Below are 22,122 nucleotides of genomic sequence, written 5' to 3' on the forward strand. Positions count from 1 at the left end.
CTGTTATCTGCTTTTCATTTTATATTCCACTTTAGTATATTTGTTGTCTTTATTCCTAAATTACTTATGAAACTGCAATGTACCCTGGATGTTTGTTTTAAAAATTATACATTGTATTGCTTGATTTTCACATTTACAGCATTATTTCCATTCAATTTTAACTTTTACTTTCATAATTTAATTTCTGCTTTTCCCTGTGTATTACTGTGCTACATTGTTCCAACACTTATTTTTAATAGATACTTTGAACCCCCGTTTTAATAATTTAATACAAAATTTGACCAGAGTATCTTAAAATATTTCACAGAGATGAAGACTACAGTACAATGGGAGACAGGTATTTCTCAAAGAAACATTTGTTAGAAATTCCCTGAGCTTCAAGCAATTTCATCTGATTTTGAAAGAGCAGAAGGAAATATATTTTCTTAACTGGCTTTCATTTACTGGTTTCCATTTTCTTGTAAAAATGAATGATAAAGTAACAAGCATTCATTGTAATAATTTTAACTGGCACACCACAACTTTAAAAACCAATAGTTAAACTGTTGTCCTAAATCCCTGAAATATAGTTTTATTATAAGGTGATAAAACCTCAGAGAAGCTATTCATAGCAATTTGATCTCTTTGTAAGAAACAGATGATATAAATGGACTGATTTCACTTTATTGATTACCTTGTTCCTACAGAGCTTATAATTTGGATTTTCAAAAGCTGTTTTCTTTACATTATTTGTATTTTCCCGATTTGCATCTTTCAACCTGAAAACCTGAGATTTTATAAAGCGCAGCTTGGGAAACTGGATGCCAGGAGCAAATCTTCATTCCTATGCATATTTTTCTGACATCGGTTCAGTGTATATCTACCTGGCTATGCCCAAATTAGGGTATGGATCTAATGATATAACCTCTTTATGGCAGAGAGAGAGAGAAGGAGTAATAAATACATGATTCACTCACAAATGCACATCTCTAGATTGAATTTTTATTCCCCATCTACATCAGAGAATGAAAACAATCACTATTTCACTTGGGGAAACAACAATATCAGTGCCAAATCCAGCTGCAACCCCCACCCAAGATATTTGTCCATTTTGAAAAGATTGGTTGAACATAACTCATCCTAACCATAACTGTTCCACAGTAAGGCTTATATTAAGTATTCAGGTTGTGAATATTAAATACATCAGGCAATCAAACTCTTCACCTGCCTTATTAAGGCATTTGAAAACCATCTTTGTCTCTGCAGTGCTTATTTGATCAATTTTGTTTGTTTGTTTTGCTTTGTTTGTTAATGTATTTAGTATCTAACCCTTAGAAATCCATTATTTTGGAAATAAAGAAATACTTTGTGTTGGTCAGTTATGTCCTTGGGTTAGAAATGCTGCACCCTGGAAAATAAAGAAGCTGGAAGCACCATCTACTTCAATTTAACTGACTCCCACAACAACTATGTCTAATCTACAATATGACTTCCTAAAAACGTTTGGCATCAATCAGAAGTGGATTTCAGCTTATCCACCAAAAAGCCCGATGGTTCATATAGGGCTATGGAAAACATTATGCAGTATCATGGGATACTTATCAAGAAAAGCAATTGAGTCAGATCAGCAAGTCTGAGGTATTTGATGTACTTCCTCCTGCAACTTCAAACTACCTTTTTCTTTTGCAGACAGCCAAAGAACAGCAAACTCATTGATATTATATCATCCCTTGGACAGGTCATAGAAATTCTGCAGCTAACATACAATTCCACCTGCTGTCTAGCATCTCCCAGCACCAGAAAGATTCTTAAGGGCTGTTAGTGACCAATAATAAAAAATATAAATGAAAATACTTAGAATGCACCATATAAACAAGAGATTATCTTGTACTACCCTCAACCTGATTATACTGTGCACAATGCATTTTCATTATCCTGAGATAGATACTACCATTTTTTGCCTGGTATGGTAAGCTATAAGGACTGTATCATATCACACAGGTGATTTCACAATTCTGCTATAGAAGGAGGTCTACATTTTTCCTGACTATTCATCCAATTACCTACTAGCGGTTCTCCTACATATAATTTGTTTCACAAAACAAAGTTAAGTCTTGTAAACATTTATATTTAGCTTAACATATTTATCTGAGTAGTCCTTGGGTGTTAATCAGTTGTTGGTAGCTGGCTATATATCGTATAAAGTAGTGCAACTCTTCCTAATTTTAGAATGCGTATACCTGAAAATAGGATAATAAAAACATATATTCTCCACATTTGGAGATGGGAGGAGAATCGTAATAATTTATTCTCAGCGTAATGCACATCAGAAGATCTACCTTAATTTTCCTATTAAGATGTAGACCTATATATAATAAACACAAATGATGTTTCAAGTTTTGCAATTGTTTTATCAAAGGCATCTTCCTAGTGCTTCTAAGGAAAACAAAAACAGGCCACTATGAATGTTCTACTAGAAAACAAAACTAAAAAGTAGTAGGATTTGCTGATAAATTAATAAAGGCTTTATCTCCACTGTTCAGTTATGGCACAAGTGATAGAGGTGTTTGCAAAGCACCAGCCAAGGCTTAAGGTTAATCACCCTTCCCTAAAGGCATTCATTCCACAAGAACCAATCTACCAAATTCTTATTCTACTACAATTGTTAACATACATCTGGAATTCAGTCACTCATATTGGACATTTCTGATGCATTCAACATTTTTTTTTTTTGGTTTTGAGTATAGGACCCATAGTCATATCCTTCACGTTTTAAGACTGTTACAAATCTGAATCTTTATTGTTCTGAAATGATAGAAACTTAAGACAAAAACCTCAAATTTTCAGTCTCAGAAGTGTGTGGTTCAATGCCCTTTTCATGTGTAACAAGGCTTCCTTTAAAAATAAAAGGAAAAAAAATGACTAAAGTTCATAAGGATGTGAACGCAATCCTTGGTTTTGAATCAGTGTTTGTAGATTGGGCATCACAAGATCCAGCGTTCTCTTCACAGCTGCTCTTGCTATGATGCTTGGCGATCTTTTTGCCATTCCACAAATTCATCAAGAAGAACAGGCCCTGGGAGGGAGAAATGGCAATTACAAACTGCAGTACGTCAGAGGAAATTCAGACTTTCTGGCAGTGGCAAAGACAACATATTCCAAAGTGGATGATCAATCATTCTTTTAATTAATTTGTTGTGCTTTTGTGCCACTTCATTTTGACTCTGAGACCTAGGAACTCTATAAACAAACTAGAAAGCAATCTACTATCATTACAACCTTAGGCAAGACTTTTTTTTAATCTGATACTGAAAATTAAGAATTTTTTTTGACAGTTTTGTGATTTATAAGTAGGCCTAATGAGGAAACATGTCCTAACATACAATTTAGATTTTTCTTTCCTCATGTCTTGAGACATATTCTTTGTATATTTGCAGAGCCATACGTTAGCTTAAAATATGCTGACATATAACTATGTTCATTTTATTTAAAAAAAAAAAAACAGCTGAAAGAATTCTTGAAACAATGTTCTACACTGTACTACTCCAGTGAGAAAGCATGGAAAATTGACATTAATGACAATACTAACCACATTTTATCAACTCTACCTCATGTTATTTGCCAATATGTAGTACTCTGCAACTATACTGCCAGCCTATTGCTACTGGTAGCAGAGATTTATTTATTTTTTAAAATACTAGGATTGGAAAAATGTTTGATTTTTTTTTATTTTAAGCAGATAAAAAGATAATACTTCAATTTATGGAAGAAATAGGAACACAATGAACCTTCTTTTTCCCAATTCTTACTGCTAAAAAATGAACCATAGCCCAATTTATCCACTTCAGAATTAGGCCTTGTCCATGCATTTGCATTGGATCTTCCATTAGTAAATGTTCAGAATTGGAAGCAAACTATATATTTTGATTATAAGCTGACATATATGGCCTTCTGTGAACAGAGATTATTAACCTTTCTGGCTTTTCCCCTCCCTCTATAAGTGGTGACAAGTAGTAATATTTTTTGTAGAATAACCTTGCAACAAGATTTATCAGGAAAACAAAAGGCTGAAGACAAGCTTTATGCTAAAACTGCAATAAGTCAGCTTGCAGAATGAGAGCTACAGATAAATATAGACAGGAATGCTCTACAATAAAATTTATAAAATGAATGTCCTCTTTGCTGGAAAACTCTTGAGCCACTTATTCCTTCAATAAACCCAAGGTAAGATAGAAAGCAGCATGCATTTTGATATTATATTCTTCAGTTAAAGATTTATTTCACCTGAAATTTGAGAAGAAATTTATTCTCTCTCTATGCTTTTCCTTAGCAAAAAAAATATAATTATCTGTCTATCTCTATCCACCAACTCTAACCAAAACCTACAAAAAACATAAGGTTATTAAGAAGGTGGTGGGATTTTAATTAAATGCCATAAATGAAATGGAATAGAGATAGTTCTTGATTTACAACTGTACCTGAGCCAAGCATTATGACTAAGTTGTGTGGGTTGTTAAGCAGGCCACCGTGAGACCACATCCAAATTTTATTACTTTTGTGGCAATTATTAAGCAACCAATGCGGTTGTTAAGCAAACACCAGTCATTAAGGGTGTTGGGTGAACCTTTTACCAATAGCCATTTTTTTTCCTGGAAGTAAATGCTGGAAACTGACCCCCCAAAAAAAAAAAAAAAGGGCAAAAAATCATGGTCTCAGGATGCTGCAAACAGACATAATTGCCAAGTGCCAAAATGCAATCATGTGACCATGGCCAGGTGTGAACTTCAAAATCAGGTTGTAAGTAGTTCTGGGGAGGATCAGGGTAACTGCAAAGTTACTAAGCAACTTAAGTGAGGACTACCTGTATCTAGATTCCTTTTACTCAGTTCAGGCTTGGGCACAGAATAGAAGCTGCATTGATTTCTCTGTGGATTTTTTTGTCAGGACTTGGATAGGAGGATGAAAGAGTCTACTTGACTTATCAATATCATCAACCATGGTACCTTTTCAGCTTTCTCCAAGGGTTGGAGGGTCAGGGGCACTGATTTGCACTCTTTCAACTTCTTAAATAGATGTGCCAACTGGGCGGTTCTCTAGGAGTCAGCTGTCTTTCCTGTCTTCATTAACATGTGCAGGAAAATGCTACTTGTCCACTAGGATAGTCAGTTGTACATCTCAACACTGGATAAAACTACAGATACAGAGAAATCTTGATGATATGTTTAAAGGCTCTTGAGGGGAAATGTGTGAATTTGAACCCCAACAAGGTGGAGTTGTTATCTGACCACAAATTGTAAAACTGTTCCAGTTTTAAGTTTGGATGGGACTTCCCCCGAAGAAGCAAGTTCACTTCTTGAAAGTCCTTCCAGATTTAACATCTATTATTGAATTTTCAAATAGAAGTTATGTCTAGGGTGAGGAAGGGGATGGGATTTCAATAGGTTTGGAGTATAATTAGAAGTGCTGCTTTCATCTACAAAAGCCCTATCTAGTTAATCTTCCAGGTATCTTGAGGACCACCTCTTCTAGGTGGAAGTAATCTAATCAGCATGCTTGCTTGCTTATTTATTTAGCATATGGCAAAAATGTTAAAAAGCATTTCACAATTACATTCTCAATCAGCAAATATGAAACTATTTACTCTATTTAGTATGCTTGCTGGTGCATATGAGTTAAAAGAACAGAAGGCCTGTTGCTCTAGGCTACTCTAAAGCCTAGCTGGCATCTACTTTGACATCTTTCCAGAAAGTTACTATATCAGGACCTTTTAATTGTAATTTATTGCTATATAGCTTAGGTTGCTTGTCATGGTTATCATTATTTTTATCCTATTAATACTATTTCATCTTGTTTTATTGACTGGATTTTATTGTGATTTTGATTTATTTATACTATAAACTGTCAGGTGATTCAATTCAACAGTATAGAAATATGAATAATAATATACACATGCAGCTATTGAAGACCAAGACATGTGCAAAATAATACATATATATATATATATAATTTAAAGATATTATCATCTGAATGGAAGGCAACAAGGACCTGTTAAGTATCATATAAACATATTTGAAAAGGAAATGGTAGAGGTGATGTAGCAAAACAAATATCAGCCCAGCATATCAAACCACAATATTACCTAGTCATGAAACAGGCAAGCAAAGTCCCATAATTCAAGAACATTCAATTCATACACCATCCTAGTACAGTTACTCAATATTGTGTTGGAAATGCCATTATTTTTGACTGATTCATACAGATACAAAAATAATCAATTAAACTAGACTTTTTAAAGTTTTGTATATCCTGAAGCACCACAGAAATTAGTATGTTCAACAAGCACAAAGCTCCAAAAAGAGATTAAAATGAGATGTTAATTCAGATTAAATTTATTCTTAAGGCATCCTGCACAACTATATTCTCCCTATTGTAGAAAACTGAAGAAGTTTAAAAATATCTTTCATTATAAATAGCAATAGCACTTAAGATTTTTATACTGCTTCACAGGGCTTTACAGCCCTTTCTAAGCGATTTACAGAGTCAGCATATTGCCCCCAACATTCTGGGTTTTAATTTTACCGACCTTGGAGGGATGGAAGGCTGAGTCAACCCTGAGCTGGTCAGAATTGAACTAATGAACTGTTTGCAGCAGTCAGGCAGCAAAAGTAACCTGCAGTACTGCATTCTAACAACTGCCATGGCTCTTGTATAGGTATAAATAAAATATATACCCATACATCAAAACATGCTGATCAGCATATATGAAACATTTTTGTCTAATTACATTAATTGGATCGGATGCTATTATTTTTATGTGATCCCAACACTGTATCCCTCTAGAGCAGGGGTGTCAAACTCAGGTCGTCGTGTCAACACCAGGCGGGGGCAGGGCCAGCACGGGACGCATATGGTCCGCGGGCTGTGAGTTTGACACCCCTGTTCTAGACTAGAGGATCTAAATAATATCAAAGTACAATATTGTTTTAATCTGGAAAAAAATGTTGTGTTCCAAGCTCAAACAATCATTATGAGTATTCCAAGAATGAGACAAAACTTGGATCTCTGGGGAGGCATCACTTTGTGTTCTGACTGTTCCGAGTACTGCAATTTAGTTGTTATTTAGAGGCTTGTCACAAGGTTGCTATATATCATATTTTGCCCAGCCTAAGTAGTACAATTTATCGGCTTATACTGCACCTGTTGATGAGTCAAACAAAAGGAGGTTTATTATATCTGCATCTTTTACCTCTTACATCTGTCTTACCACCCTTACTTTTTAAAGTTTGCTATGGTTGGCGGCTTCCTTCTGTGTTGTACTTTGCTTCATTTTGTAGATATATAACACAATGCTCCATGTGTCAATACTAGTTTCAGTGAAACACAAATATCATTAATGTTGCTGAGATGGTTAATAAAATGTTGGAACTGGTTGACTTCTTAAAATGTGTGTGCAAGTTAAACTTTGTGCATGCATGTTTTCACGTTATCATAAAATTATTAATCAAATGCAACTCATCTAAGCATCAGTAATCATCTTATTTTCTGCAGCCTGCAACCATCCCAAGTGCCAGCAAAAATACCAGGAAAAAAATATCCAGTGGCTCTGTAGAATTGCATTTGGCAAGAATGGTAAAAAAAAAAACCAAGAATGCAAACAAACCCAGTAGTGCTTACAAAGTGACCAAGACAATGGCTTCTTTCAAAAGAAGAAAAAGAAAAAAACCCCAAAATCAGAACATTAAGAAAAAAAACTTGTAAGATGTACTAACTAAAAGAAACATTCAAATATTCAGCTGATCTTCTTAGTCTGTAATCTACTGGGTTTATTTAAGGACAATCCTTTTTTTTTTCTATTGGGTGGTACTGGTTGTAATAAGTGTATAATCTAGACAGATTTTTCAGTGGAAAAAAAAGTTATGTTTTCATAGCTCATTTTAAATTTTCAGAAATTTTAAAAATCATCCCTTTGACCAAATTTTGTGCAGTAGGCAACATTTAGTGTGGAGTATTATTGCTTGTGAGGCCCTGGGTAAAAATAGAAAAGCAACAATTGGTCCTGAGTTATCATTCTTTCTCATGGGAAAAACACTAACATTTTAGAGTTGTTTTTCCAAAGGGACATGAACAGTCAAGCTACAGCAACTTTTGTTTCCACTAACATGCTATAGCAAAGTCTTTTGGTGTAACATTACAAGCAGGGCTGTTTTGTTCCAAGCTTGAAATAAAACATATGTCACACAAACCTCTATAATTCTACCCAAACCTCCTATTCATGCTTTTTATTTTCATATGAATCTGTTTCAATCTCTTTAGAACTCTACTGGAAACTGAAACTTGCAACTGAAACCCTCAAAAAATAATGAATATAGAATACTCACATGCCCCATCTTCATCATAGTTGCTAAGATCCGCATGGACAGTTCTACTGAATTCTAATACATTGTACCACTGATCTTTGTTAATTACTTTGTATTTTGACTGCTGCAGAAAAATAAGAAATGTTATCATTTAATATACTGTGCTATACATTACAAGAATTATATACTTAAAAAAAAGAATTTATAGCATATCAAGAAATGCTTGAAGAAAAAGTAAGTTTTCATGTGAATTTAATCTAAATCTATTTAAAATAGATTTCTATTTTAAATTGCCAAGTATCATTGCCTTTATTTTGAAAGAGATATTTGGCAGAGAATAATGTACTGCATAGATTTATTTGGAAATACAAAATGTGTACTGAAAATCTGAAAGCATAATAATTAAGAAGCATAAAAAATTGCAATCAGCGTAAAATATGTGAAGATGGATTAAAACATCAGTTTGATTTTTTTTCCTAATGCATTCCTACCTCCAAGTATTGGTAAAACACTGAAAACAGTGGCCATGTCCTTCCAAGAAGAAGTGCTAACATAGACTTTGCTGTGTCAATATCAAGACTTCGCTGATCTTTATCCTATAGCGGTTCAAAAAAGTATAATTTAGAAAATGTATCAATGCACAATTAAATCATTATTTCCTTAGATGATTCACTTACCCTTGCAAAGTCAAATGCATATCTGTAGATATTCTTAAATGTTGAAATGTCATTCAGTTGGGATCGCAAAAAATCAAATTTACTTTGCAGCTTTTCTGTACCGTCACATCTTAAATAAAAAATAAAATAGTTATATGTCAAATATTTGGGGAAAGGAAACATGTGTAGGGATGATTGAATACACAGGCTATCAGACTGTAGGGGTCTCAAGCTTGTGACTCCCAAGTCATTTTCTACACCCTACAATGTATGTAATCTTATATTTGCTTGTACATCAAATAAGAAATTCTCTATTGTTTAGTACATTTGAACATAGTACTTCTGAATTTCGAGCACTTCTCAAAAGACAAAATGAAAATGAATGGAGTGAACTCTCTAAATTATGATCTGGATTTTATGTACTGTATTAGATGTGTGGCTAACCTGGAATAGGGATAAGGTTTTTTAAATTTAATAAATTTATGTTTAATGACAGTCTGTGATACTCTTCTAAATTTTTGCCTCAATGGACCCTTTTGCTTTAGTGTATTCAGGCCCTGCTTTCTGCTTTTTTTCAGGTTCAGGGGAATATTAATTAAATACAGAAAATGGAGCATTTTCCTATGTATGTAATCATTCTCCCTTTCTGTTCATTACAATTTGCTACTTAATGATAGCTTTTAGAGGAGACCTGAAGGTTTCATCCAAGACATTGGAGGGGAGGGGTAACACAATAAAAAACACATTTGTAATTAAAAAAATTACATTAAAAATAAAAATTAAAGTTGTTTCAAAAATTCAAATGCTTTCACTGCATAAATAGATACCCTAAGAATAACCTTGGGAAGCTGCTCTATTCAGAATACCATAACAAGTATAAGAGCTTCATGATCCCAATATCTAGCCAGAAATGGCTAATGGATTCTAGCCCTGCAGCCTTCAGTACCATAAGTTAACTATAACACCAACAATAAAAGATACTCTTGCTTCAACTGATGATGTTACCTAGTTAGGATAATGAAACGTCTACAAGAAAACAAGCAAGCTCAGAGAGCACCAAGGACTCATCATTTCAAGCCTGAATAACAAATATTCACCTTTATAGATATATGATAAGAATATTTATTCATAGCTCACCACTTTTAGAATTTGAAGCTAATTTCATTCTATTCTCCTACTTCTGTCTCTTCTTTCCTTCGAGGAATATTATTGCCCAATCAGGTACTCTTTTACTCAGGTTACAGACAGGAGAATTTTAGTAGTATACAGTGACAGAAAGGCTAATCATTCAAACACATCTGAACTGTTCTGAGAATCCAGCAGAAGTAAATTGATTTTGACCATAGGAAAACACCTGATTGGGTTGTGCAGGTTCGAGCATGAAATGTTCTTTGGAGCACACAAGGAAGCTCATATAATCTCTGTCTATATATCTTTAAATAAACTATGTGTTCTCCTTTAAACTATGTGCTTAAAAGAGTTGCACAAAGGTACTGCATGAGCACCTCTGCAGATGCTCTGAAGCATCTTTCTGTGCTCAAATCTGAAGCACTGCACAGCTCAAGAACACGAGCCGTCAAAAATGAGTATCTTTAGATTAAATTGAAAGATGTAAGATACAAGCAAAGTTAATCATATCTGCAGCATTTTGTTAAATGAAAATGTGTAAATGTATCCAAATCTTTTGACTTATCAAAAATAACTTAAAATAGAAGTTCTTACTGTAATGAGGTCATCCCTTTTAGCCACTCTTCTTTTGTAAAAAATCCCATGCTTTCAGCCTCTAGTTTCCAGGCTAAAACTAGCATAATAATCTGTAAAATAATAAAGGAATAAAAGTGGGCTCAGAGAGGGAAAAAGTCGAATTTACGAGAAACATTTTTAAAAACAGTGCTTGGCTGCAAAAGTTGTTCATCAGTCCAAATCTCTTTTCAAATGTGTTGGGACTACAACTCTCAAACAACTAAATTTCCATTTATATTTAAGGGTTTATTTATTTAATCCAGTTTGTACATCTCCTGGCTCCCAATGACTGTGGATGGTTCACAAAAGATATGTAAAAGTATAAAACAATAAAAATACAACAAAAATAGAAGTTGGCAAAACCAGGCAGCCACAAATACACACCCACTTCTTGAAGGGGACTACACCCATCTTCAGCTGGGCAAGAGACAGATCTTCAAGGCCTCCAAAATGCAAGAAAAGGATAGCCTCATCTGAAGCCTCTATAAGAAACTGTACCAAACCCTTTCCTGCTCTACCCTCCATAGCATTAAAATTTTCTCCCTAATTGTTTGTTGCAGGATCCTACCTTTTGAAAATCTTTTTGAAGTATCTCCGTTGTTTTAGAATGTCATACCCCCAGAAATGCACCAAAGATGCATCAGGCACCGTCGTTTTGGAGCCATCAAAACAATTTATCAAAATAAGTGAAATAAATGAAATACTACAAATACTTTTGGTGCCATCAAAACAATACTGATTGATACCAATTAGTAGGTTAGTAGGTTTTGAGTGGCCAACATTTTTTTGTTCCCTGATGGTGTGCTACATTTGATTTTTATCTGATGCTTGGAGAGCTATTAAAGATCTTTTCCTATAATCTTAGGAAAGCCTCCACTTAACCATGCAACATTAAAATGATCAAAAATGTGCTCTGGAATAGGCCAGGGGTTCCAAACTTGTCAACTTTAAGACTTGTGGACTTCAACTTCCAGAATTCTCCAGCTGGCTGGAGAATTTCTGAGAGTTGAAGTCCACAAGTCTTAAAGCTGCCAAGTTTGGAGACCTCTGAATAGACAGTGGCACATTAGGGTCATGCAGCTGCTCACTATAGCAGAATCCCCCCTAAAAGGTATACCTTTGCATACTTTTGACTTTGGAAGAAAATATTTGTAAAACTGAAATATTATTAAAAACCCAATTTTTTGAAAGTTCATAATTTGCTAATTTGTTACAGTAAAGTTAAGAAACAGCAGAAAAACACAAAGTAACCAAAGAATAGACAATACTTAAAAAACTAAAACACAAAAACCATTTTGTGGCTTACGTTTTCAGGTTCAACACCAATATCTTCACAGAATTTTTCCATTCCTTCAGGTCCTACAACTTCATCATCACCTTCAAAGGAAAAAAAAGACATATCATACTATATAAATTTGTATCACTCAATGGCCTATCAGAGCCAAAGCTGGAATAGGATGGGAAAAAACAGAGAAGTAGCAGACTGTACTCATGAGTCATTTCAGTGTTGCATATAGTTTCCTAATTACACCATATTCAAGATGTTTCATCGAGATCAGTTTCTGCCATCCAATGTACAGTACCAGTTTTGAATGATTAATTTGCTTTAAAAAAGAACATGTAAGGTATGTTCATACGTATATATGTGAATTGGAAGCAGTATCATAATTTGCCCATATCTATATAATAGGAGACATATGATGTTCATACAATTATAAAGAAAGACTGACAATCATTTAAGGATTTCGGGATCAGATTAGTACTTTTTCTATGAATATAGGAAAACATATATTTAAAAAATTGCACTTCATAGTGCAACTGAATATATTATGCTCTTTAACAAATTCAGGTTTCTGCAGCATTATATTTTTTGACATAATGTTCTCCTGATGTGAATTTGCATTCCTGCTGTCCTGGATAAATAATTAATAATCTCATACCTTTGGACCTTAAGGGGTTTTATTTTGACCAGTCACTATTTCTCAACTCAATCTAATTTTCTGAGAGGATGAAATGCTTTGTATCCATGTTTATTGTTAAAAAGGAAGAAACATATTTTGGCTTCATAAAACTAAAGTATTCCTCTGTTTTAGGCATATTTGGTAGGCGTACTTGGACTGATTAGGATGCTCTATGTACTAAACTACAGTTTGCTTAAATGACGTTTGTTGAATAAGCAACTGTTAGTGTGGATCATATATTTTGTTAGGCCATAAACCTTAATTTGCAAGCTTCCATGAATAGATTTATACCATTCACCTACCTAGAGCCAAACAAATCAGAATATTCAAACAGATTAAAAAGTTACAACATAGCTCAATATGTAAACAACAGAATTTTACACCTGAGAAACTCCTGTCTTATGTTCATCTCTCTAACCCAAGAACACTCTTTCTTTTAAAATACAGGTACTCCTCAACTTACAACAGTTCATTTAGTGACTAAAGTTACAACAGTGAAAAAAGTGACTTATGACTGTGTTCAACACTTACAACTGTTGCATATCCCCATAGTCACATGATCCAAATACAGATGCTCGGCAACTGGTTCACATTTATGATGGCTGCAGTGTCCTGGGGTTATGTGAGATCACCTTTTGTGACCTTCTTATAAGCAAAGTCTATGGGGAAGCCAGATTCATTTAACAATTGCAGCGATTCACTTAATAACTGAGGCATGAAAGATCGTAAAATGAGGCAAAATTCACTTAACAAATGTTTCACTTAGCAACAAAAAATTTGGGCTCAATTGTGGTCCTAAGTCGAGGAACTACCTGTAGTGTGGTGACATCAGTCCCCATGTTATATTTAAACATTTTTAAACAAATGGTTAGTTTCATATTAAAGAGGATATAAGCAGAGCACAGTCCTAGTATTACTAAGTAATTGCATTAACCATGCATTAGTTTCATACCTGCATATTCATAAAACCAAGCCAGGCACTTCTTGCTTGAAAAATGCTCCTCACCACTTATCACTTTATTAGAAGCTGGTGACCTGCAATAACTTAAATACATATTTAAAAAGATGTTGGTAAACTTGCTATTACTTTAAAAAATCCCCAATTATGGCTTATTAATAGATAACCATCTAGAAAATACTTAAATTTGCAGCTTTAATTAGTACTTTTAACATATTTTCTAGGGAACAAGCTATCCTTGCTTTCGAAGTACAAAAGTGATTTCTTTTTTCCCTTTTCTGGATATTCTCACAACCCATTCTAAACTTGAAAGAATTACAAGCTATGCAACAGACCAAGATTTAGTTGTTTTATTCTGTCAAGTTTTTTTAAATCATTAATTTGCAAAATAATAATTGAATGCATTTAATTCATTTTACCTGCCCTTGAGTGATTCAGTATTTGCTATGCTTGTAATACAAAACTGCGGGCAAGTGTTACTACCATTGAAAAGTCTGACAATTGTAGCTCACATATATGCATTTATACTGTAATCTTCATAGTATATTAAGTTACTTACAAAATGGCTGTTATGATAAATGATGAAATACATTTATTATAAAGAAACCTGGAAAATGTTGCTTCTTGCTATCTCTTCTTTTTCTACATATTCTTTATTATCTAATATTTTGATGAATATAAAAAAGCTCAAACATCTTTCATTTCTTAAAGAACATCTAGCTCCCTGAAATAACCTGTGCTATTTTTCTTTGTATTTTCTGTAATGCTTTCTATAATGAATTTTCTGTAATGCTTTCTATAATGAATTTTTTAGCAAGTTGCAGAGAGCTATTCTCTTCTATTTTAAAAGTAAAATTATGGTTTCATTTCATCACTTTTTCAAGAAACCTAAGTAACAATAAGCTAAAATGAAGTGCAATTTAATGTGGAGAACATCATGGATGCATCTGCCCTCTCAGATGTTACTATTTCAAAGCATCCTTTTCCATTAGATCATAATCTGAAACATCTGTCATACTATATATGATGCCTAACTGGTTTCATTATGCTCGTTCAATAGTTATATTATCTTTAGTCCAATATGTACCCTTTCACTATTGATTGCAGCAAGTTTTAACTCTGCAATTTTAGAGCTATGGTCCACGTAACAGTTTAGTTGGTATTCAAGGAACAGGTAGAACATGTTCTAACAGTACAACTTTATCCATGTATATTTAGAAGCCTGTCACACTGAATTTAACAGTATTTGCACTCCTAAATAGCAGCTTTAGGAGAGCGCAAAGGGAAAGAACAGTGCAGTTACCTTGACTTTTTATAGTAGATTGAAAAAGCTGTGATTAGACTTTGGGGCCAATGTTTGTGTTTCTGAACAGAATTCAACTTTTACATTAATTATCAATCAACTGGCAAACATTTCTGCAAATATATGAATAAATTATATATTTAAAACAAAACACTGATTCATTACCACACAATATATAAGCAGAGAAACTACAAAAGGTATATTGATGCATTCCTTTCTAGTGTAAACTTAAAAGATATTATGTCAAAATCTACACTTTATCTTTTTTATATAATTTGTCTCTAACAGTATTAAAAAGATGAAGTCTGTAAGAATTTTTACACATTTGATGGAGTGTAATTCTTTGAGCACTTTCATTACATTTTGACTTGTACTTGAAAAATAATGGCTACAGAATTATAGGGGTAAATAGACATGTTGACTTTTTCTGTTCAATCATGTCAAATTCTCAGAGACTGGCTGAACAATTCCCTGAAGTTTTCTTGGCAAGTTTTTTTCAAGTGGTTTGCCCTCTTCCTAGAGCTGAAAGAAAGTGACAGGCCCAAGATCACCCAGCTGGATTTGTGTCCAAGGCAGAACTAGAATTCTAGGTCTCCCAGTTTCTACCTTGATGCCTTAACCACTACACCAAGCTGCCTCTCTGCAACAGAGTAAAAACATAAAAAAGTACATGATTAATCAACCTTGCCCCAAGATGGATGTCCCTAAGCAACTGACTAAGATTAAAAAAACACAATCCCTAGTGGAATATAATTGCTTTAACAATTTTATGTAGGGGCGGGAACTTAATGAACCTGGGGAGTGGGTAAAGAATTCCAAAGTGCTGGGAGGCACACCACAGTGGCCAATATTGAATTTTGGAAAGTCTGTACTTATGATAGAAAATGTCAAGTTAAGAGATAGTGAAATCTGTCTGGCCTTCATTCAGTTTATATGCCAACTTGCTTCTCCAACCAGCTAGCAAAAATCAGAATATGCACACATACACATTCACTTTTCAGTGGATAGCATATAAATTATATTGTGTATGTGTATAATGTTTTTATACACACACACACATATATAGTATGTGTACACATGCATATCTGTATGTATGTATAGGTGTATGTCTGTATGTATAAATGAAATCAGCTGAAGCTGAAATTACACTATTTCCTAACCAACCTCCTTACAAACATGTTGGGCTGCAACTCCCATCATCATAAGGCAACATGTTTTATTTCATCCTGTCCATAGGCACCTGGAGAAGGATAAGGGGAGGAGCAAATAATACATGCAACATGATGTCAGCAAGCAAATTACAGAATTTATATACTTGACTGGATGCCATTTTATCCTTTATATAACAACACATGCTGTTATTTTAACACCATGTGCTTTGTTGTAGATGCCACAGTAGGGTCTGCTTGGGTGGAGATGACTTCACTATTCTCCATTACAAATCATTCAAGGATCTTAAAATCACTAGTGCAGACCAAGCAAGATTAGAGCTGAGGAAGGCCTTTTGAAAGATTATAGTCATTGTGCAGACTAACTTTCCCCTACATGGTACTCCCAGGATGTTCACAATTTCAGCTCCCATACAACCCAGTCAGCAAGGCATTGAATTCTTGCTAATGGGTAAATTTAATCCATTGCACTTTGAAGGCAGTACTTAGGAGAAAGTTGCTACAGAATCATCAGTGAACCTACCAGCCCTTTCAGGCACCAGCAGTAAGAAGGGGGGACAAAAAAAAAGTCACCCTAAGAAATGTGCAATTTTGGCCAAGGAGGTATGAAAAACGCACTTCCCTAAGAGACTAGGAGAGGAGGAAAAAGACCAAGGATGGATGAGAGGCAGCAATTAGTTTAAAGGCAGATTCAATTTTGTGTGTGTGTGTGTGTAAGGTGGGGGGGGCTGATGGCAGTACCTGACACCTCCACCTTTCCTCACCTGTGTCACAAAAAGGTGACCAGCAATTGCGGGGGGTGGGAACGGAAGGACCCCCCTCCTCAAATTGTAGAGGCCCCTTAGGGGATCAAAAAAGAAAAGCGGTCGTCGCCGTCACCGCCTCCTCCCTCGAGGGGGGTCTCTCGAGCCGAGGCCCCCAACCCCCTACCCAGGCTGACCGGCCCCAGAGCCAGAGGAGGGCCTGTCCCCCCGGCAGATCCAGTACCTGCTGATTTTACATTTCTTGAGGCCCGACTCGTCGCCCGCCTGCCCCGAAGATTTGCGCTTTTTTTTCACGGGCATTTCCTCTGTTCACCGTAGAGCGGAGCGAGCAGAAGACGTGGGGAGCCAGGCCCTCCAGCGTGCCCCCACCCCACCCCCGCTTCCCGGGCGATGAGAGCGACCACCACCGCCGCCGCCGCCTCTTCCGTCCTCGGCTGTTGCGAAGAAGCGGCGGCTCTGGCTGCTGCTGCTGCCGCCGCGCCCGCTTCGTTCTCCGGCCCTTTTCCTTCCCTCGCTCGGCTGCTACCGCCGGGGTGCCGCCAGGGCCAGCGCGGTGTGTGTATGTGTGTGGTGGGGGCACGGACCGTTCGACGCTGAGGTGGAAGCAGCCGCGGCGGCGGGGAAAGCCGGCAAAGCGCAGAGGAGTCGCGAGCGTGTTGCGCCGCCCTGACACGAAAGAGGCGGGAGCAGGAAGTGACAGCGACACGCCGCCACCGCCGCCCCCCTTGACTGGCACCCACTCGCCCCGCCTCCTCCAGGGCGGAGCTAAGAGACGGGGACGGCGCCGACGCGTGATTAGCCCCGCCTTCTGGGAGCATTTGCGCGCGTCACTAGAAAGAGGTTGTGACGTGAATCGGGAGGGGGGCCGGGGAAAGGGCGTGAATTTCTCCCTGGGGCGGCTTGTGAGCCTATAATCAGGGCTTTCCCCCAGACGTGCGTGATCAGGCATCGTCCTGCCTAATTCAGCAGAGGTCTTTTCAGAAGCCAGAGGGCTTAGTCCTTGATTCACAACAGTTCTCTTAGTGACTCTTCAAAGCCATTTGTCAGAAATGGCGTAGGGTCTCCTGCTTGGGTGGGTAGGTGGGTGGGTTGGACTAGATGACCTATAAGGTCCCTTCCAACTCTGATTATCTGTCTGTTAATCTGTTAAATTACAAGGGCGCTGAATAAAAGTGACTTTAGGACGATTTTTCACTCTTCCAACCACTGCAGCATACCCATGCTGACGTGACTTGCATTAGGATGCTTCACAACTGACTCACATTTATGACGGCTGCAAGCGTCTGTAGTAGTATGATCCCCTTTTGTGACCTTCTGACAAGCAAACTCAAAGGGGAAACCAGATTCATTTAATTGTGTTACTAATATAACAGCTGTGATTCACTTAACGTGGCAAATCATAAATTGGGGCAAAACTCACTTAGCAACATCAGTTTTGGGCTCATCTGTGGTCCTACGTTGAGGACTACCTGTATTCCCAGCTACTGGTTGGGCTTTCATCTCATGCCCAGCCATGGTTAACTTGTTTGGTTTATTTCTAATTAAACCATAGTTCTCTGAGCTTACAAAAATTCTTAAGCTATGGTTTAAATAGTTGGGGGTCAAACTTTGCAAACCATATGATGGTGATGAAGCTGAATCTCATTGATAGTATTGTTGTTTTTAATATGGCATACAGCCATAAAAACATGTATTTGGATTTGTTTGCCACCCAGAGTTACATGCCCATAATTTTAGTGAATTCTTAATTTATTGTATGTTTAAATACATTGTTGGGCAAGTCATTTTCACCCAGCCCTAGAACGAGGGCAAGGGTAAAAATCATTTCAGAAAATATTGCCTAGAAAACTGCAGGGACTTTATGTCTAGTCAAAATGACCTGCAGGCAAAATAAATATTATCTTTTAAGTTAAAGAGGCCATTGGGAAAGATATGAAAGAACTGTTAAGGAGATTCTTGAAGAAAAAATTATACACAATTGAGACTGAAGCAACCTTGAAAAAAGATAATGATTTTGTTTAGTACAGTATACTATGGGCAGATAAAAACTTGGCAGGTTTTCAGTATTTTATTATTTATCCTATAACAATAAAGTACTGTATTTTTCAGAGTATAAGACGCTCTGAAGTATAAGACACACCTAGCTTTTGGGGAAGAAAACAAGAAAAAAATGTTTGCCTCTTCCTCTGCCTCCCAGCAATTTATTTGTCAAACATGTACAAGATAACAAGTATAAGTATGAATATAAAGAACAAGGGAATAAATACAGATAAATGGGGACAGTAAGAATTTGCTTCCATGCAGCAAACAGCAAATAGCTAAGTCAACTTCAGCACAGCCTGATTAGCACAAACAGCTGATTGTCGGTTGGGGTCCTGACAATCAGCTGTTTCAGGCTGCAGGGATTGCTATCAACTATTGCTGCCTCCACGTGCCCCATTTTGGCCTCTGTATCCCATTTTCAGCCTCCACACACCCCATTTTAGGCCTCCACGTGCCCCATTTTCAACCTATTCTGGGAGGTGGGGATTGGAACGGGTGGAAAATGGGGTACGCAGAGGGCAACAATGGGGCATGTGGAGGCCAAAAATGGGATGTGGAGGCCGAAAATGGGGTGTGCGGAGGCGGCATTAGGCGATCCCTGCAGCCTGAAACAGCTGATTGTTGGGATCCAACTGACAACCTGCTGCTTGTGCTAATCAGGCTGTGCTGAAGCTGACCAGGCTGTTTGCTGCAGAGAGGCAAATTGCTGGGAGGCAGAGGCCAAAGGGTGGGTGTGGGTGCATGAGGCTTTGGCAACATTCACTATATAAGACGCAGACATTTCCACCCACTTTTGGGTGTATTAAAAGTGTGTCTTATACTCCGAAACATATGGTATGTAACATTCTTGGAATCCCTGTAGTCTTTCCTGACTTGGTCTACTTTGAAGGGCTGACATCAGTCTTTGAAAGCCTGAACAATGCTGAACAAAATCAAGGCATGCTTTCATCAGTTTTTCCAGTACGGGAGAATATAAAAATTTCTTTATGGTAAGGCAATTAGAGTAATATGAATGGAAAAAGACAAAGGGATTTGTATTATATTATGCTGTATCATTTAGAGTGGTATATATAACTCCCCCCAATTTGTTATCCTACAGATATATTAAAGGGTGTTCCCATGATACTGCACCATGGACACCTGGAGCATGACATTTGAAGGTTGATGATTCTAAACAGCATCATGTTGGGACAGGCACCTGTACAGTCTCAGCATTGAGAAAAGAATAGTTAATTATATGGATTCAGTTTAAAAGATAGTTAAAATAAAACATATTTTCCTTGATGACAAACTATACAAGCATTACATAGAAGCATGATGTCTGGTATTCAAAAATGTCCAGTGCATAGTCAAAGCATAGTTAACTGGTGTGATGGTTAAATTGCAGGGCCACAACCAGTGAGGTCCAGGTTTTGTAAACCATATGAAAATAGATTGTATAATGATTTAGGGATAAGCATAAACTTTCAGCTCTATTTACTTCACAGAATTATGAAGATTAAATCTGAGAACTTCATGCGTACCTCCTCAAGCTGCTATCAGAAAGATTGGTAGCTGAAATAATCCACATGTGCTCTCAGAAATGAATTAAGGTGTTGTGGTGTTTTGTCTAGGCATTATCTGCTGTCTTCAGATCACGATAAATGGTTTGTAGTTGTGGTTTTATCCTCTAACCAAGGAATACAACAAAACAGGAACTTACCAAATTTGCAGATGATACTAAACTGGCAGGAATAGCTAATGCCCAAGAAGATAGGCTCAAGATCCAGATGGATCTTGACAGACTAGAACACTGGCCCGTATCGAACAAAATGAAATTCAATGTAGAGAAAAGTAAAGTCCTACACTTAGGCAAGAAAAAACAAAAGTACACATATAGACTGGGTGAAACCAAGCTCAATAGCAGTAACTGTGAGAGGGATCCTGGAGTCTTAGTGGACAACCAGCTAAATATGAGCCAGTAGTGTGCAAAAGCAGCCAAAAAAGCTAATTCAATCCTAAATTGCATTAACAGAGGGATACAGTCAAGATCAAGTGAGATACTAATACCACTTTATAAAGCCTTAGTAAGACCACACCTAGAGTACTGCATCCAGTTTTGGTCACCACATTATAAAAAAGATATTGAGACTCTACAAAAAGTACAGAGAAGAGCAACCAGGATGATTAGGGGACTGGAGACTAAAACATATGAAGAACGGTTACAGGAACTGGGCTTGGCTAGTCTAGTGAAGAGAAGAACCAGACGTGATAGCAGTCTTCCAATATTTGAGGAGCTACCATAGAGAGGAAGGGGTCAATCTATTTTCTAAAGCACCTGTAGGCCAGACAAGGAATAATGGATGGACACTGAACAAGGAGAGATTTAACCTGTAAATAAATAAGGAGAAACTTTCTGACAGTGACAACAATCAACCAATGGAACGGCTTGCCCTTGGAAGTTGTTGAGACCTTCAAGAAGAGATTGGACTGTCATTTGTCAAAAATGGTGTAGGATCTCCCGCTTGGGTGGGGGGTTGGACTAGATGACCTATAAGGTCCCTTCCAACTCTGATTATCTGTTATCTGTTAAAATAGAACTACATTTTCAGTCAAGTCTCTGTTTAGTGAAGCTTACGACTAATTTCAGAGAACTGCAGCTTTGGTGAGATTAATGAGCCAAGCATATAATCCAGTCTTTGAAAGTCTAACATAACATATTTTTAATAAGTCAGTATTAGTGAAGGAGGAAATGGAAGCAAACTAGAAGTTCATTTATGATACAGGGCACCAACATATTTATTTCTACCCAGCTTATATTGCATATATTTCTTGAAATGCAGCACCCAGAGTCCTTCACTAGTAGTTGGCCTGAGTTGCGTAGATCAGCCACCTGTAGACTCAACAGATTCCCCATGCAGCACAGCAACATTTTCCAGTCTCTCATCACCCCCACCCAACAATACTTTTCTTCAGCGGGAATGGCGGTACTTGTAACGCCACACATCTTGTAGGGCCAGCCTACGCAATCTTGCACGGTGTGATGCCGCTCGCGCTGCATCCATTCAAGGCCGGCAAGAGTTACGCGCCTAGCGATTACCTATCACACCGATTGGACTTAACTGTATTCCAGGGTTGTGGAGAAAGTGGATGAGGATCGCTTGATACACCCTTAAGGAACGCGTCTTAGCATTAGGCGGCGTCGGCCAT

The 22,122-nt window shown here is 36.9% G+C and overlaps 1 protein-coding gene across 3 annotated transcripts; it reads right to left on the minus strand.

The window, feature by feature from the left end:
- Positions 1 to 251: 251 nt before the first annotated feature.
- On the minus strand, positions 252 to 17,621 carry DCUN1D5 (defective in cullin neddylation 1 domain containing 5). 3 transcript variants are annotated; one of them, XM_026675619.2, is made up of 8 exons: positions 17,114 to 17,621; positions 13,649 to 13,740; positions 12,042 to 12,112; positions 10,715 to 10,806; positions 9,014 to 9,122; positions 8,828 to 8,932; positions 8,358 to 8,460; positions 252 to 3,055 (listed from the first exon to the last, which is right to left on the minus strand). In XM_026675619.2, the coding sequence occupies exons 1-8, from the start codon at positions 17,188 to 17,190 to the stop codon at positions 3,000 to 3,002; spliced, it is 705 nt and encodes a 234-aa protein (XP_026531404.1). In that variant the 5' UTR covers positions 17,191 to 17,621; the 3' UTR covers positions 252 to 2,999. The 3 variants fall into 3 exon arrangements, 2 of the variants coding, with proteins under 2 accessions (XP_026531404.1, XP_087822333.1); XM_087966207.1 differs by lacking the exon at positions 17,114 to 17,621 and adding an exon at positions 14,958 to 15,065; XR_015749726.1 differs by lacking the exon at positions 252 to 3,055 and adding an exon at positions 7,820 to 8,179 and having other exon boundaries at positions 8,217 to 8,460; positions 17,114 to 17,570.
- Positions 17,622 to 22,122: the final 4,501 nt, after the last annotated feature.

This window comes from Notechis scutatus, chromosome 5 (assembly GCF_049901735.1).
Source record: "Notechis scutatus isolate UNSWTSFEM ecotype Mainland chromosome 5, rNotScu1.2, whole genome shotgun sequence".
In the NCBI taxonomy this organism is placed as follows: Eukaryota; Metazoa; Chordata; class Lepidosauria; order Squamata; family Elapidae; genus Notechis; species Notechis scutatus.